A 14524-nucleotide genomic window follows, 5' to 3' on the forward strand; every position below is an offset into this window, starting at 1 on the left:
GTTGCTTGTCACACGGCCCCCTCTCCTCGTTGGAAGGGTCCATTAGAGACAGGCTGCATGTCCCCGCTCAACCACACACACACACGGGATTAATTACATGCTATTTTCTCAATTTATTTATTTTATACCAACCAGTCACATGCTGCCTGAACGCTTCTTCCTCCCGTGGATGCCAAGGCTTTTTGTCTGAAACAAGAAATCAGATTTCTATTGTTAGTATTTTTAGCCTCCTATCAGCTTTTCCCACCGTAGTGACAAAGCTGGGTGTGAGGCAGGCATGGTGAAGCCTCTTCAGGGGTGTGGGGAAGACACCTGCAGCAGGGTGTCCCCCCAGGGGTCACAGCAAAGTGTGTGGACCTTAGAACCTGTGATTAATTTCCAAGTCATTAGCATTCAATTCACATGCAGCCTGACAGCGCATGGCATCTATTTTTAGCCATTTCCACATGAGACTTTTATTTTTGCTTCCCTAAAGGTTGTCATGTCTTGCTTTTCCCTCCTTCCCTTTCACCCACTCACTTTTCCTGACCCAGATCCCCTGCAGAGCACTTTCTCATTTGCAGCCTTTTGGCAAAGTGTGCTAGAAAGTGGTGCTGGGGCTGTTAAGACTTGAGGCTAACTGCCCACAAGGACAATTGGTCTGGTTCAATCCAAGGCCTCCTCCCACTTTCCTCCAATCACCACCAGCATTCTCAGACTGGATCCAGAGTCTCCAGCGACTTTACAGACATCTCTGGGGACATGTAGCACCGGGTAAAGGCTTCCCAGGTGGCTCAGTGGTAAAGAATCTGCCTGCCAAGGAGACGAGGGTTCAATCCCTGGGTCAGGAAGATCCCCTGAAGGAGGAAATGGCATCTCACTCCAGTATTCTTGCTGGGAGAAATCCCACAGACAGAGGAGCCTGAAAGGCTATAGTCCAAGAGGCTGCAGAAGAGGCCAACACAAGCGAGCAACTGAGCGCGCACAGCGCATGGTAAGGGGGACGGCCAGCGAAGGGAAGCTGTCAGGCCCACTGCTGGAGAAACACTCAAGAGTTCTGTGTGCAGCGGGGCGGGCTCGCAGGGTGGTCCCGGCAGAAGGTCACAGCCTTGTGCTCAGGCATCTGAGGACAACCCTTCTGAAATGTCAGCTGGGTCTCCAAGAGCCACAGTTCTGGGTTTGCACCCAGTTTTGCTATTTTTCCATCCATTCATGCATTCAAGTTTATGACTGCTTAATATATACATCTTGAATTGCAATGACTTTGTCAGCACTGTGCTGGGTTCTAGGAATACAGTGAAAATCGAGACTTATATGGCCCCTGGCCTCACAGGGTCTTCAATCAAACAGGCACGACTATGTTCATTGCACAGATAATTATTTAATCACATTGGTGGTCAATGCAACGAGGGAAGGCACAGAGAACCCTAAGTGCATAGGCTGGAGGCACCTGACCTGGGGAGGGAGTGGTGGTATGGGTGTGGGGGCTATGGAGATAGAATTCACCAAGTACCTCTCCTCTACAAGCAAGAAGCCTTGAACAGTGCCCTTCACACTGGAGGTGATTAATAATCAATTACTCATGTCCGTTTACACTATCCCAATTTGGGATCTTTGGGAGAGAGGAGAGAGGAGAGAGGAGAGAGGGGATGATTTTCTAGTTTAAACTGATGCTCTTCCCAAGCATCCTTTTCCCGATTGGCTGCTGAACCCAACTCCTCCTTTCTTTTCCTGGTCCCTCTATGGAGCAGTGAGAACCGATGATGCCATGACAATCACAGAGGGTCAGGTTGGAAGGGACCTCAGACATCAACTAGGGGCCCAACTGCTTCACTTGACGAAGGGAAATTCAGGTGAAGGAAGTAGAGTCATGTAATCAGGACAGCCAGATTCAATCAGTGAGTGCCGGGTGAAGGGCAGACTCCAGTCTGATTCAAGGCCAACCCCAGTTGCTCTGTTCCATGGTCCAAAGAGAAATGCCTTTCCCCCCACAAAAATCTAAGCACAAATACCAAATGATCAGAATAAAAAATCTGCACAGCTAAGCAGAACAACATTCTAGAAGACAAGCCTCCTTACAGTAAGATGAGGTTATGGAAAAGCAAGACAGACTCCTTGGAACCCCTTGGAACAGAGACTGGTGCAGAAAAATGCTGGAAATGTAGGAAATCCCACTTCCCCACTCCTGGATACGGCACTTAATTGTTGCCAAGATGCCAGCCCTGTTTCCTTTACCACTTCCTAGACAGAGGCCACATGGTCTTTTAGAGGTTAGAATGTCCAAGAGATTAAGCTCACCAAAAAAAGCCCATCATTTCAAGAACAACTGGGAAAAGGAAAGTTCACTCGTACGATGTGCTATTTATATCAAGGATCCATTTTTCTCTAGGTTCTTCCTCCAATGAAATATAGCCTATCTGAAGTTTATTTTTCCTTAAGCACTAGGAATATCCTCTGGAAATGAAAGCTCTCATTAAATTACGGTCCCTGCAATTCAAAAGCCAAGTTTGGGGAGGATTCAGATACAACTGAGAAAGATAACAAAAGGTCTGGGTATTAAGGCTGTGGTGAAAGGTGAAAGGTGAAAGAAACCCAAATTCTTCTTTCTGGAGAAGGCTGAGAGGTCTTCAATTTTAGGGAAGGTTATCATATTTGATGTACCTTCCGTCATGAGGGTCAGCTAAAGTAAAACGCCTTTTAGCCATATCAGAAGGAACTCAAGTTAGACACCAGTAAGAAGTTTCTTGGCAGTAACACACTTTGAGGGCTTCTACCCCTGGGTTGGGAAAGCCCCCTGGAGAAGGGAATGGCAACCCACTCCAGTATTCTTGCCTGGAGAACTGCCATGGCAGGGGAGATTGGCAGGCTACAGTCCATGGGGTTGCAAAGAGTCATACTCAACTGAGCAACTAAACACACACACACACACACAACATGCTTTAAAGTGGCTTTTTGGTTTGGTTTTGTTTGGGGAGTTTCTAGAAAGTAGTTACCGATCTGACCCAGGTGTGTGATTCTCTAGGCAGGAGGCTGTGGAGGAGGAATAGCATGGCTTCCCCAGGGTCCTGGGCTCTGCTGCTCCATCACCACTGCCAGGCTGACAGTGCTTTGGGCTGAGTTTGTTCCCAGAACTCTGCCCCCAGAACAGAGTGAACACGGACGGTGGCAGAACGTCTCCCCGCGGCAGCCCACTGAAGAAAGCCGGTTGCCACAGAGTTCCCACCTCCAGGGTTCATTGATGGGGCCGGTGCCAAGAACAGTGGGGCATGGGGGGTGGACACCGAACCCCAGGCTGAGCTTGGACAGCTGCTACCCCTCAGAGGGACGCAGAAGTTGGCAGAGCGCACTGGGCAGATAAAGGGGGAAATACCCCTTTACACTCCAAGGACTACACTCTAGTCTCTGGATGACAGCCGCTCATTATTTTAGACGGCACTTTCGTGGTTAGCATCAGAAACATGTGAGCCATTGAGGTTTTGCTATTACATGAGAACACAAATTTGACTTTGGACCCTGGTTCTAACCTTCCCAGTTATGTCGAGGGTTCATTCTTAGCAGTGTGTGGGGAAAAAAAAAATGATGCAAACTCTAATGCGTGCTAATAATGGGCAAGAAAAGCACAAAGCAGATATAAGCAATGGCTCATTAAAAAAACCAGGCATGGAGCTGTGGGGAAATCAGCCAGATGGGGAGGACCCAGGAGCACCCAGGGACGGCCACACTTCACGCAGCCAGGATGGCCAGGACTCCTGTCTGCCTGCAGATCTGGCCTCTGCCCGCAGCTCTGCTGAGTTTCGGGCCAGATCCACCGTAGATCTGGCCCCAGAACCACAGTTCTATCCAGACACCACGGTCACAGTTGTGGCAGGCAGAGCAGCATCCTTCCTTCCTCCCCCACACCCACTTGCCCTCCATTCTCTTGATCTCCTTTTACTCCCAAGGAACTCTTACCAGGAAACCAAATGTAAACCAAGAATAAAACCAAGAGTTTACTGGGTGTCATTTCTGATCTGAAGTTTGACTGGCTGGCATCCTCTCAGAAACCATGGTCTCTGGGGCCCATGGCTGAACTCAGGCCTGTGAGTGGAGTCGTCTGGTCCCATGTCTGGGCCCAGCAGGATCCGCAGCCCCTCTCTCCGGAACACAGGTTCTGAGCCCAACTGGAATTTCCTGCTTAATTGTCACCCGGGCTGACTTCCCCTGCAGCCGCTCTGGTGCTCTGGGTTCCACCGGCGTCTCTGACACTCCCAGGAGGTCAGGTCCTCCCAGCCGAGCACCAGCTGTGTGCCAGGCACTATGTTCTCATCAGCAAGTGGAGGAGGAGGAAGCACGATCGTCATCCTCAAAGAGTTCACAGTGTCAAGACACACAAGCGGCACGGTGACATGTTAATGGCCGTGATAAAAGAAGTGCCAAGTGTGCTAGTGCTAGGGTAGCTCCGAATAGGGGGCTGCTGACTTGGGTAGGGGGGCTGAGCTTCTCAAACTGTCCACAAAACCACTCTAGGTCAGCACACCAGAGCCAACTCAGGAAATTGTTAACTTCTGAATGCAACAAAGTCACCCTCATCATCTGTTGAGCATCCCCCATAAGCTACGAGCTCAACGTAGTTCCAGTTTCATTCTTTTAAATTTTCATCTGGTATTGGAGTACAGTTGATGTTTTAGTTTGAGATGTGATTCAGCAAAGTGATTCATTTATAAGTATACATGTATCTATTCTTTCTCAAACTCTTTTTCCCATTTAGATTGCTATGTAACATTGAGCAGAATACCCTGTACTATATAGTAGGTCCTTGCTGGTTATCTGTTTTAAATATAGCAGTGTGTACATGTCAATTCCAAAGTTACAGTTTCAACAGATGACTTTCTTGTATTTCCCCTGGGGTCTTACCTTTGTGAAGCTGGGGTTTTGGCAGCTGTTGTAGCAAAAAGCAAGTACCCAGTGTGGCCCAAAGGGGAACAGGAAATAAGAGTGGCAACGTCCAACCTGATCCTAAGGTTTGAGCAGTTGTGCAGTGCCCAACACATACGTATATCCCATTAGTAAGTAGTTGTGGTTCTTTAAGAATGAAATTAAAATATTTTTCTTTCAATTTTATGTATTAGTTTTTCATACGGCCTTTAAAGTTGTTAGGAGCAATTAACTGAGTTGTTTCGGTTTAGCTACTAAATACACAAAACCATTAGGTATTTCTGTTGGTCTACAGGCTCTATGTAAAAATTACTCACTCGCTCAAGGATGCTGTGAACTGAAAAGGCTGCAATCTGTCCAAGAAGAAACAATGCTTAAACGGAGAATCAGAGCTGGCTAGAGAAATTCACAAGGAGAGAAGGGTATCTGAAGCGAAGACCATGTCAAGAACTACTATATGAAGGTGAGAGACAGCACTGTATGTGTAAGGAAGTTGGAATTTGGTGATACTGGACCAAAAACGGTAATGCTCGAAGAAGGTGAGGATGAAGCTGGAAAGGTTGGAGGGGACAGCTCACAAAAGTCTTCATCCCATTTTCGAGCTTCGACCTGATGGCTTTATGCAGTGGGGAACAATGAAGGCATGATCAGATATGCGTATGAGGGACAGATTTAAGGGAGACTAAACCAAGTGTTGGAGACGATTTAAAATGCCTTGGCAATCGATCAGAAGAGGGACACTGACAGACTGAACTATAATGAGGATGGGGATATTAAGAAAGATGTTTGGATTGTTGATTGAGCGAAGCTTGGAGATGGATTAGCAATCGTAGCTTACAGGCTTATATGGATGGTGGGGACACCCCTAACTGAGAATGCAGGGTAGAACAAGTTTGGCCTGGGGTGGTGAGTGATGAGTTGTTATTGTCCCCTGGAGAACCTAGGTGTCTCGGCTAACTACAGCTAGACCAAATACCATTAACAGACAGCAGGTCTAGGTATAGGGTGCCATGTCCCCAAAGTTTTCTCTGTTAGCTTGACTATGATTCCTTGTCTCTCTGTTTGAAAGCCAGACACTTCTTTTTGGCTACCGACCGAATTCCTATTTCCTGTCTAAGGAATACCTTCAGCTCCCAACTTGTTCAGTACTGAGGTGAGTAAATGCCATCCTTGGCTCAGGCAGATAGGTTATCAGCCCCAGGTTCTTCAGGCTGACTCATCTCTCACTCACAGAGGGGAGTTAATCTTTCACTTTATTGCACTGGACAACTCTCAAATATCTGACACCTGCAGTGATAAACAACAGGCAGCATACATACAATGGAAAGAGCAGTAACATTCCCTCGAAATAGTAAGACTTTGATTCAATTGAGTAGAAAATGAATTTGCTGAGCTTTCCAGTTACTTGAGGTTGTGTGGTCCTTGGCTTTGGTTTGCTGGTAGGTGTGTGCTCATGGTCTCAGCAGCCCATAAGCTCTGTGCAATGGTTCCCTGTGACCTACTCATTTGTGAAGAAGAGAGACAAGAGGTCAAGTGTATAATCCTCCAAGTGGATAAGGCTCCCTGGGCAACCAAAGTTGAATTATATCTTTCTCTTGTGTAGCTAAGACAATCTCAACTTAGAAACATTTACAGCTAATATAGGATTTTTTTTAAATGCTCTCTACTTCTAAGATACCAGTTGTTAAATTTTCCACATCTAATACTGTGAATTCAATTAAAAGATGACCTAATTAATCAGATATCTCATTCTTTTCCCTGGATCTGCACCAGACTGGGGCAAACTTGGAACCCAACTTCTGTTTTTCTTGGTTGGAGAGTCTTGTCATATAAAGAAGCCACTGGTGCCCCTAAGCAAAACTGAGGAATTTTAAAAGGGTGTCTGTATCTGAAAAACAGACACTGTCTTGTAATGTGGTTTTAGATAGAGATAGAGACTTTTATTGTGCTCCATGAGAGTCACCCGCTCAGTGCCAGCTCCTTCATGGCTGATTTGCGGCAGCTTGAGCCTGCCTGAAGCTGACGGCTATCCTGAGAACAAAGGGCAAGCGGGTAATTCTGCATCTCTGTTTCTCGTAGGAGAAAAATAAGGACGAGGATGTCAATGGCAGAAGGCCTTCTATGTACCAGGCACTCAGATGTTAAGCCCTGTGACAAATGGTGAAGCTGGTACTATGAGGAACCTCTCTGGACCTGGGTGGCTCTTCCCTGACAGGTCAGCTGTCTAGTCATATCTGTGGCTGTCCCAACCCAAGGGTTGGTTCTGGAGACAGAGATCACAGTCTGCATGAATCAAAGGAGTATACTGAGGAGTCAAAACACGAGACTTAGCATCTCAGCAAGCAGCCTCCAAACTCCATCCTCTCTGGAATCTCGAGGAGAATCGAACCCTAAGCCTCACTGGGTGTGATCCTGCAGATCTGGGATGCCTTCCAGGTTGGAATGGGACTTCTTGGGAAGAGAAAATATCCCCCATGAGCAGCATCCCCCATCAGGACCAGCAGGGTATGAGGATGGGGCGGAGGAACACAAAATACAGAGCAGACAAAGGTCCAGGCTACTCTATGGCCAGTGATGGAGAGGATTTGAGAGTAACCAAAGTAACCCCCTAAATTTACATCCTGTAGCCCTCTCACCCATCACTGCCTGTGAATCGAGACTTTGGTTTCTGATATGGTTACCCTCTCGGCTGTGCACTTCAGTCGTGTCTGACTCTGTGTGAGCCCACGGACTCAGCCTGCCAGGCTCCTCTGTCCATGGCTTCTCCAGGCAAGAATACTGGAATGGGCTGCCATGCCCTCCTCCAGGGGACCTTCCCAACCCAGGGATCAAACCCACGTCTCTCATGTCTCCTGCATTGGTGGCAGGTTCTTTACTGCTAGTACCACTTGGGAAGCCCACCCTCATGGCTGCCAGTGGCCAATAAGATCCATATAGACTTAAACCCACTTTTATTTGATCAAAAGGCAAACACACATGAGGGACCATATTTAGCTTTGTGGAGCAGCTAAGAGTCACACAAGCCAAGAAGGGGCAAGAGGTGGCATTTTAGTAAAAGTCAAATAAAAATCAAGGACTGGCCAAGTACTGTTGCCCTAGTGGGTCCCTGCAGGATCTAGAACATGGGCACTGGTTTTCAGCTGCCTGGGAGTTTTAGTTTTTTCATCTCCAGAGAGGAGATGCTGAACACACACATACAGGAGGCTGAGGAAGAGAGATGGGACTTTTAGAAAGTATTTTGAGGTCCTCAGGAGCAACAAAAAGTGATACACAGTGACTTTGTAGCTGCAAAGCATCTTAGGATCATCCTGTCCATTCCTCCTTAACCAGACAAGGTTGTACTTCCTTCCAGGGATCTTTCCTGTCTGTCTCTTACAGACCTTAAGAAAAGGGGACAACAGTGTTTCTTTTTTGCTCAAAAATGTTTGTGCTCGGAAAGTTCTTCCAGCTGTGCCCAAGCTCAGGCCACATTTTCTGTACCTAGGAGACTTGGGTCACTCTTTCCTATATTAACAAAGTCATGGATTCTGTCATTTTTACACAAGGGATTCCGGCTACTTTTTGTCATCACGGCCAGTAAGATAGGCTTGCAAAGACCCGGGCAGTTCAGTCTAACAAGCGCATCTCTGGCCCCCTCCCTGTGAAGCTGAAGGAGGGCAGTGAGAGGCCTGTCAATACACATAAACCCTAATGGGCCGACCCATTTCCTTCAGAGGAAATGAACCTAATGGAGAAGGATGTATTGATCATAAAGACCCAATTTCACAATCAGTCTCCTGGTGGTGAACCCTTTCAGTTGGCCAGGGCCTAATGGCCTGTCTGAGAGCCGTGCATCTAACAATCAATGGGACAGCAGGCCTGCCAGGGGGCCGGGGATGCTACCACCAGGAGGCCGGCCAACGGGAGGAGAAACCTGTGGGCTTTTATAGAGAGCTAATCAGAGAAGGAGAAAACACTGCTGAGCTTTCTGGGGGTTTAAGAAGGCCTTCCAATGCAAGAACTTCAATCCGAGGTGATGCCCTTCTGTCTCTCCATCAACAAGGCTCTACTTCCCAACCCATAAAGAGCCTATTAGGCAGCTCTCCGCAGGGGGCAGTTAGCAGGGGAAATGCAGCTCGGGTCCCCTGATGTTTCACGTGGTTGGGCCCAGCAGCCCACGGGAGAGGCCATATTTTGTTATTGCTAAGAAGGGGCAGGGCCTCTGGCCTCTGCTCTAGGGAGGCAGCCGTTTGTAATGGGGAAACCAGCCATTAGACCATGGGTGGTGACATAGGAAAATACACTTCTCTTTGCCTCTGTTATAAGTCTCCCTGGGATCTAGACAAAGACTGCTCCTCCTCCTGAGATCGATGCGTTTTTGCACAGAGGCAACAAGGGAGTGTCTGCCGTGTAAAAAGGGGCACATTCTCAGGAGCCCACCTCTTACTAATTGTGGGACTGTGGACGAGTTAATTATCAGAAGGTTCATTTTCCCAGTCTCTTCAATGGGGCTAACAACACCTACCATGCGATATGATGATGATGATAATATCAATATCAGACCATTTGAAGAGCTCGGCACAGCGTCTGGCATATATTCGGTGCTTAAAAATAACATCTGCACAGACGCCTATGCATATTATCTAACAATCTTTGCTATTTGCCCAGAATAAATGTCTGTGAGTTCCATGCTAATAGGAATATTTCAAGACCGGGCAACAGAAGACCCAGATCCCTTCTCTGCTAAAAACAACCTACAACCATTTTTGAAGGTCTTGAGCAGTATATGAGATTGGAGAGAGGAGAGAAATCTTCCCAGAGAAGGCAGTAACACAGGAAGAGGCAAGGAGGGAAAACCAGCCAGTGATACATGGCTGTTATGGAGAAAGTCTACAGGGGAGCTCTGAGTGGGACGCAGCCCAGACTGCTGGGAGGCGGCAGGAGAGTTCAGCCTCCTTCAGAAAGGAAGTTGGGAGTCACTGAGAGGCCCCGAGCAGGGGAGGGACAGGGTTTCCTCTCACTGAAGGAATCCAAGGGAAGGAGGGATAGCCAGCCCCAATCTGGGTGTCTGTGGTCATCAGGAGCTGGGGAGAGACTGGCCAGGGTTCCCTTCCTCCTCTGAGATCCTGTTACTGGCTCTCCCTGTGGGGCCTGTGCTCCCTAGGCCGAGGGGGAATAGAGCTGAACCACATCCCAAAGGAACAGGATACGAGTATCGAAAGTTCGATCCTCTGTGCATGCTGAACTACTATTATTCCCGGAGAAACAGAAGCTCAGAAACCACCTCTGTTTGGGCCAAAGACACACAGCAAGCTGGGGACCCACGGATCCCGGAATCAGGTGAAAGGAAATCACCAGTGTTAGAGTCGCATGTGGCCCAGTCCCCTGCCTGGAACAAGTTCTCAATAAAAATGGCCAAGATTTATCTTTTGATGACAATCTCCTCTGTCCTCTCCAGGACACTTAACCATTTCTGAGAACTTTCGTACACTTTTCCTCCTCTGAGAGAGACTGGAGGATGAGAAGTGGGTTGGTGCTCTAACAAGTCGCTCCGTTCAGTTTTCACATTAATGCATCGGCCTCTGACTCTGTCAGTCCAGAAGATTCTGTTTCTAGGTTACGGGTTCTAGAGAAAACCACGGAGATCAGGCACCCCTGGGAAGGGGTGGGGGGTGGAGTGTCTGTTGTGCAGTCTCTGTCTCTCTGCATAATAGAGGGTACAGTGGAGGGGGGGGCGGTGGTGGCAGTTAATAAAGAGCCACAGGGAGCCCCCAGACGCCTTTCAGGCTGGCGGCCCAATGCGGAAGTGCTCCGAGGTGGACAGGGAAGCTCCTGCAGGAAGACACAGGAGAAAGGAGTGCCCCTGGGGAGGCGGAACTTGCGGGGGGTGGAGAAGGACAGGGTTCACCGATAAACAGGACGGTAGTGCTGAGGCTTTGCTCAAGATTTCTATGTAATCACTCCTGGACCCTCCTAACTGCCCTGAGAGGTAGACAGGGCATCCATGTTATTTTCATTTCACTGATGAGAAGGCAACAACAGAGAGGTCAAAATTCTTATTCAGCTCACACAGCAGCATGACTGTGGCTTTAGCTTGCTCTTTTTAAGCTTTTTATATTGGAGTACAGCTGATTAACAATGTTGTGATACCTTTAGGGGCAGAGCAGAGTAACTCAGTCATACATATACATGTAGCCATTCTCCCCCAAACTCCCTTCCCATCCAGGCTGCCACATGACACTGAGCAGAGCTCCATGTGCTACACAGGAGGACCTTACTTCACCTGCTTTTTCATGAGTTCTGAGGTACAACTGAGTCTATGAGGTTAATCTTGGCCACAACGATTGGCAAGCAGGAATTATCACATACGGAGGGAGCTGCCCCACCTCCACCACCACTAAAAAGGATCTGGGAGAAACAGATGAAAAGGAGGAGTCACTCCAGGTTGCAGAAACTAATTTTTTTCCTCCTCCCATTTCCACCTCCCTCCCTCTCCAAGTCACTAGCATCACCTAAAAATACTTAAACATGGATGGCTTTTAGTCCCTCTGAAATGGTTTCAGCCCAAAGCTTCACAAGAGGCTTTGACTCACAGTGTGTGGGGGTCAGAGAAGAGCACAGACCAAACAGAGCCGTTGTCGCTTCACACCATCGCCGCATACCTCTTCACACAAGCCAAGACGGAGTGAGTGTTTACTAGGAGCCGGGCACTGTACCGACGTTTTAAATAGAAATGATCTCATTCAATTCCCTCACCGAACAGGTGGGAAAAGTGAGGCTTAGAGAGATTGGATGATAGAAGGAGGCCAGGAAGAGGGAGGTATGGCATTCGAGTGTGTGCTGAGGAGCACGCACGTCCTCGGAGAAGACAGACGTCAGGACCAGGGCGGCCGCCCTGCTTCCGGATCACGGTGAGGTGAAGGGCAGTGATGATCTTCCATGGAAACTTGCTACAAAACACGACGGCGCTGCCTTCTCACAACTTGTGACAGTTCATTCGTTTGTTCATTCACTCAGTTAAACATTCCATCACCAGCACGTATCACGTCCAGCTCTGTTGCTGGGGGCACTGTGCTAAGGGTGGTGAATATAATGACAGTAAACCATGGCCACTGACCTTAAGGGAAGTCACCCTATGACCAATTCAACAAGCAGGTATCAGAAAGAGGAGGAAGCCAACATAATTAATGGCGCACCTAACATATGCTGTGCATCTGCAGGTATCAGCTTGTATGATTCTTAAGCCAGTTTGATGGAGTGGCTATTACTGCCTCCATCTTATACACAAAGAAACCATGATGCAGGAAGATTAAGAGCGTTGCTGAAGGCACATGTAAGTCAGTGACAGTTTGGCGTTAAAACAGGTCTTGTTTTCAAACCCCTGTTCTTCCAGTCAGCATCCCACGTCCCTGCCCCACTCCCATTCTCTTCCTCCACTGAATGATGGAAGTCAGTTACCATGTGGATAAACAAAAATAAGCCTTGGATTTGAAGAGTTAAGCTGAGGGTCTTCTCCCAGGAGGATGCGTTTTTATAATGGGATTCTTGAGTGGACCTCTGAAGAAGGATGTAAGGCAGAGACACCACTGAGTCTTGTGAGTGAACCACAGTCTACCAGACCCAATCCCATTCTGCCACCCACTTATTTGAAAAGGTATTTGTGGCTGCAGAGGGTAAAGAGAAAGGGAACCTTCCTACACTGCTGGTGGGAATGTAAACTGATGCAGCCACCATAGAAAACAGGAGGAGGCTCCTCAGAAAACTAAAGATGTGATCCAGAAACCTCACTCCTGGCCATGTATCCAGACTAAACTATAATTAAAAAAGATAGCATGCACCCCAATGTTCACTGCAGCACTATTTACAATAGCCAAGACACGGAAGCAACTTAAATGTCTATCAACAGAGGGATGGATAAAGACGTGGTACATATATACAATGGAATACTACGTGGCCATAAAAAGAGAATAAAATAATGCCATTTGCAACAACATGAAGGGACCTAGAAATTAACATACTAACTGAAGTCAAGAGAGAGACAAATGTCACATGGTATCAATTACATGTGGAATCTAAAATATGACACAAATGAAGCTATCTATGAAACAGAATCATGTACATGGAGAACAAGCTGGGGTTGCGAAGGCGGAAGGGGAGGGGAAGGGGGTTGACGGAGAGGGATAGAGTGGAAGCTTGGGGTTAGCACATGTAAGCTTTTATATACAGAATGGATAAACAACAAGGTCCTACTGTATAGCACAGAAAACTATACTCAATATCTGTGATAAACCATAATGGGAAAGAAGGTAAAAAGTTCAATGCAAATATAAATGTAACTGAATCACTTTGCCGTATAGCAGTAATTATTAACACAACACTGCAAATCAACTGTACTTCAATAAAAAAAAAGAATAGGCGACTTTAAAAAAACACACTGAAGTTGTATTATGGTGATGGATTGTTTTTCTTTTCTAGTAATTTTTCTTTATTGTATTGTTACAAGGTTGGTTTAATTTGAAAAGTTAAAGTACAGAAAATGAGAAATTCAAATAAAACCCATTTTCTCAAAAATAAATAAATAAATAAAGGAGTAATTTACACTAAAAGAGAAAAAAAGAAGAGGCTATCTGTGGAGGTCTCACTTCAGCAGCACATATACTAGAAAATCAGAATCCAGGCTGGCAAAAGAACAGGACAGTCTTGGAGTCCACTGTATGAGCAACAAGCAGTGCAGTTGCACCCACGATAGAAGAGGCAGAAGGATATGTCAGTAAGGGCTGCAGGTACTCAGAGCTAAGGGGGCTGGCTGGTTTAGGCACCTGCTGCCACTCAGGGCTCAATATAAAACGTGCCCATCCTGTTATTCCAGACTGTCACCTCCAAGAACACGTACAAACTCCTTACTGTGCACCCTGCACCTCCCATGGCCTCACTCCTGTCTGCTCTTCAGCCTTAGCCTCAGGCATGCTGTTCCCTGGATCCTGTCTCATGTTCCAAATTTGCCTCCTGTGTGGTCCTCTTCCTGCAAGGTCAACCCTCCTCTCAGCCACCGGACAGCTTCCTACCTATGCTTTAACACTCCACATGTCCTGTCTCCTCTGGAAGCTGTCCCTGACTGGCCTGGACCCCCAGAACACTCTGGTCCTGGTTGTACCCCAGCACCTCCTACATTACATGTAAATAATCTATCTTGTGCAACAGACTGTGAGCTACATGAAGCTGGGACCACGGTCCTAATAGATGATATAGTATTTGGCACAGAGTAGGTGTTAAATAAATTTTTTTTTAAAAAGTGAACTTCATGAAGATGTTAAAGGTCTAGATATCCAGGGTGGCAGACAGAATCTACGGCAACGCTTTAGTAAACTGTCTTCTGGCATTCACTCCGGTGAATAATCCTCTCCCACAGAGTGTAGGTGAGACCTAACATACGGGTCTGTCCAATTCTATTGCTTCCGTCCAGTAGAATATGGTAAAGGTGATAGGTGTCACTGCTGTGATCCACTGCGATACACATGTAAGACTCTAAATGACTCACTGCCCTTCTGGCCTTGAAGCAGTGGCATGTTGTAAACTGCTATGGGGAGAGTCATGTGGCAGGGAAATGTAGGTGGCCTGTAAGACCAGAGAGTGGCTTTTAGCCAACATCCAG

At 47.2% G+C, this 14524-nt stretch overlaps 1 protein-coding gene across 1 annotated transcript in view; it reads right to left on the reverse strand.

Annotated features, from left to right (window-relative positions):
- The window catches only part of UBASH3B (ubiquitin associated and SH3 domain containing B), a 150818-nt gene that overhangs the window by 36338 nt on the left and 99956 nt on the right, over positions 1-14524 (reverse strand). Inside the window, exon 2 of the mRNA XM_065945072.1 lies at positions 133-186. Coding sequence (XP_065801144.1) covers positions 133-186 — 54 coding nt within the window. The remainder of the gene's footprint in view (positions 1-132; positions 187-14524) is intronic.

This window comes from Muntiacus reevesi, chromosome 9, assembly GCF_963930625.1.
Source record: "Muntiacus reevesi chromosome 9, mMunRee1.1, whole genome shotgun sequence".
Classification (NCBI taxonomy): Eukaryota; Metazoa; Chordata; class Mammalia; order Artiodactyla; family Cervidae; genus Muntiacus; species Muntiacus reevesi.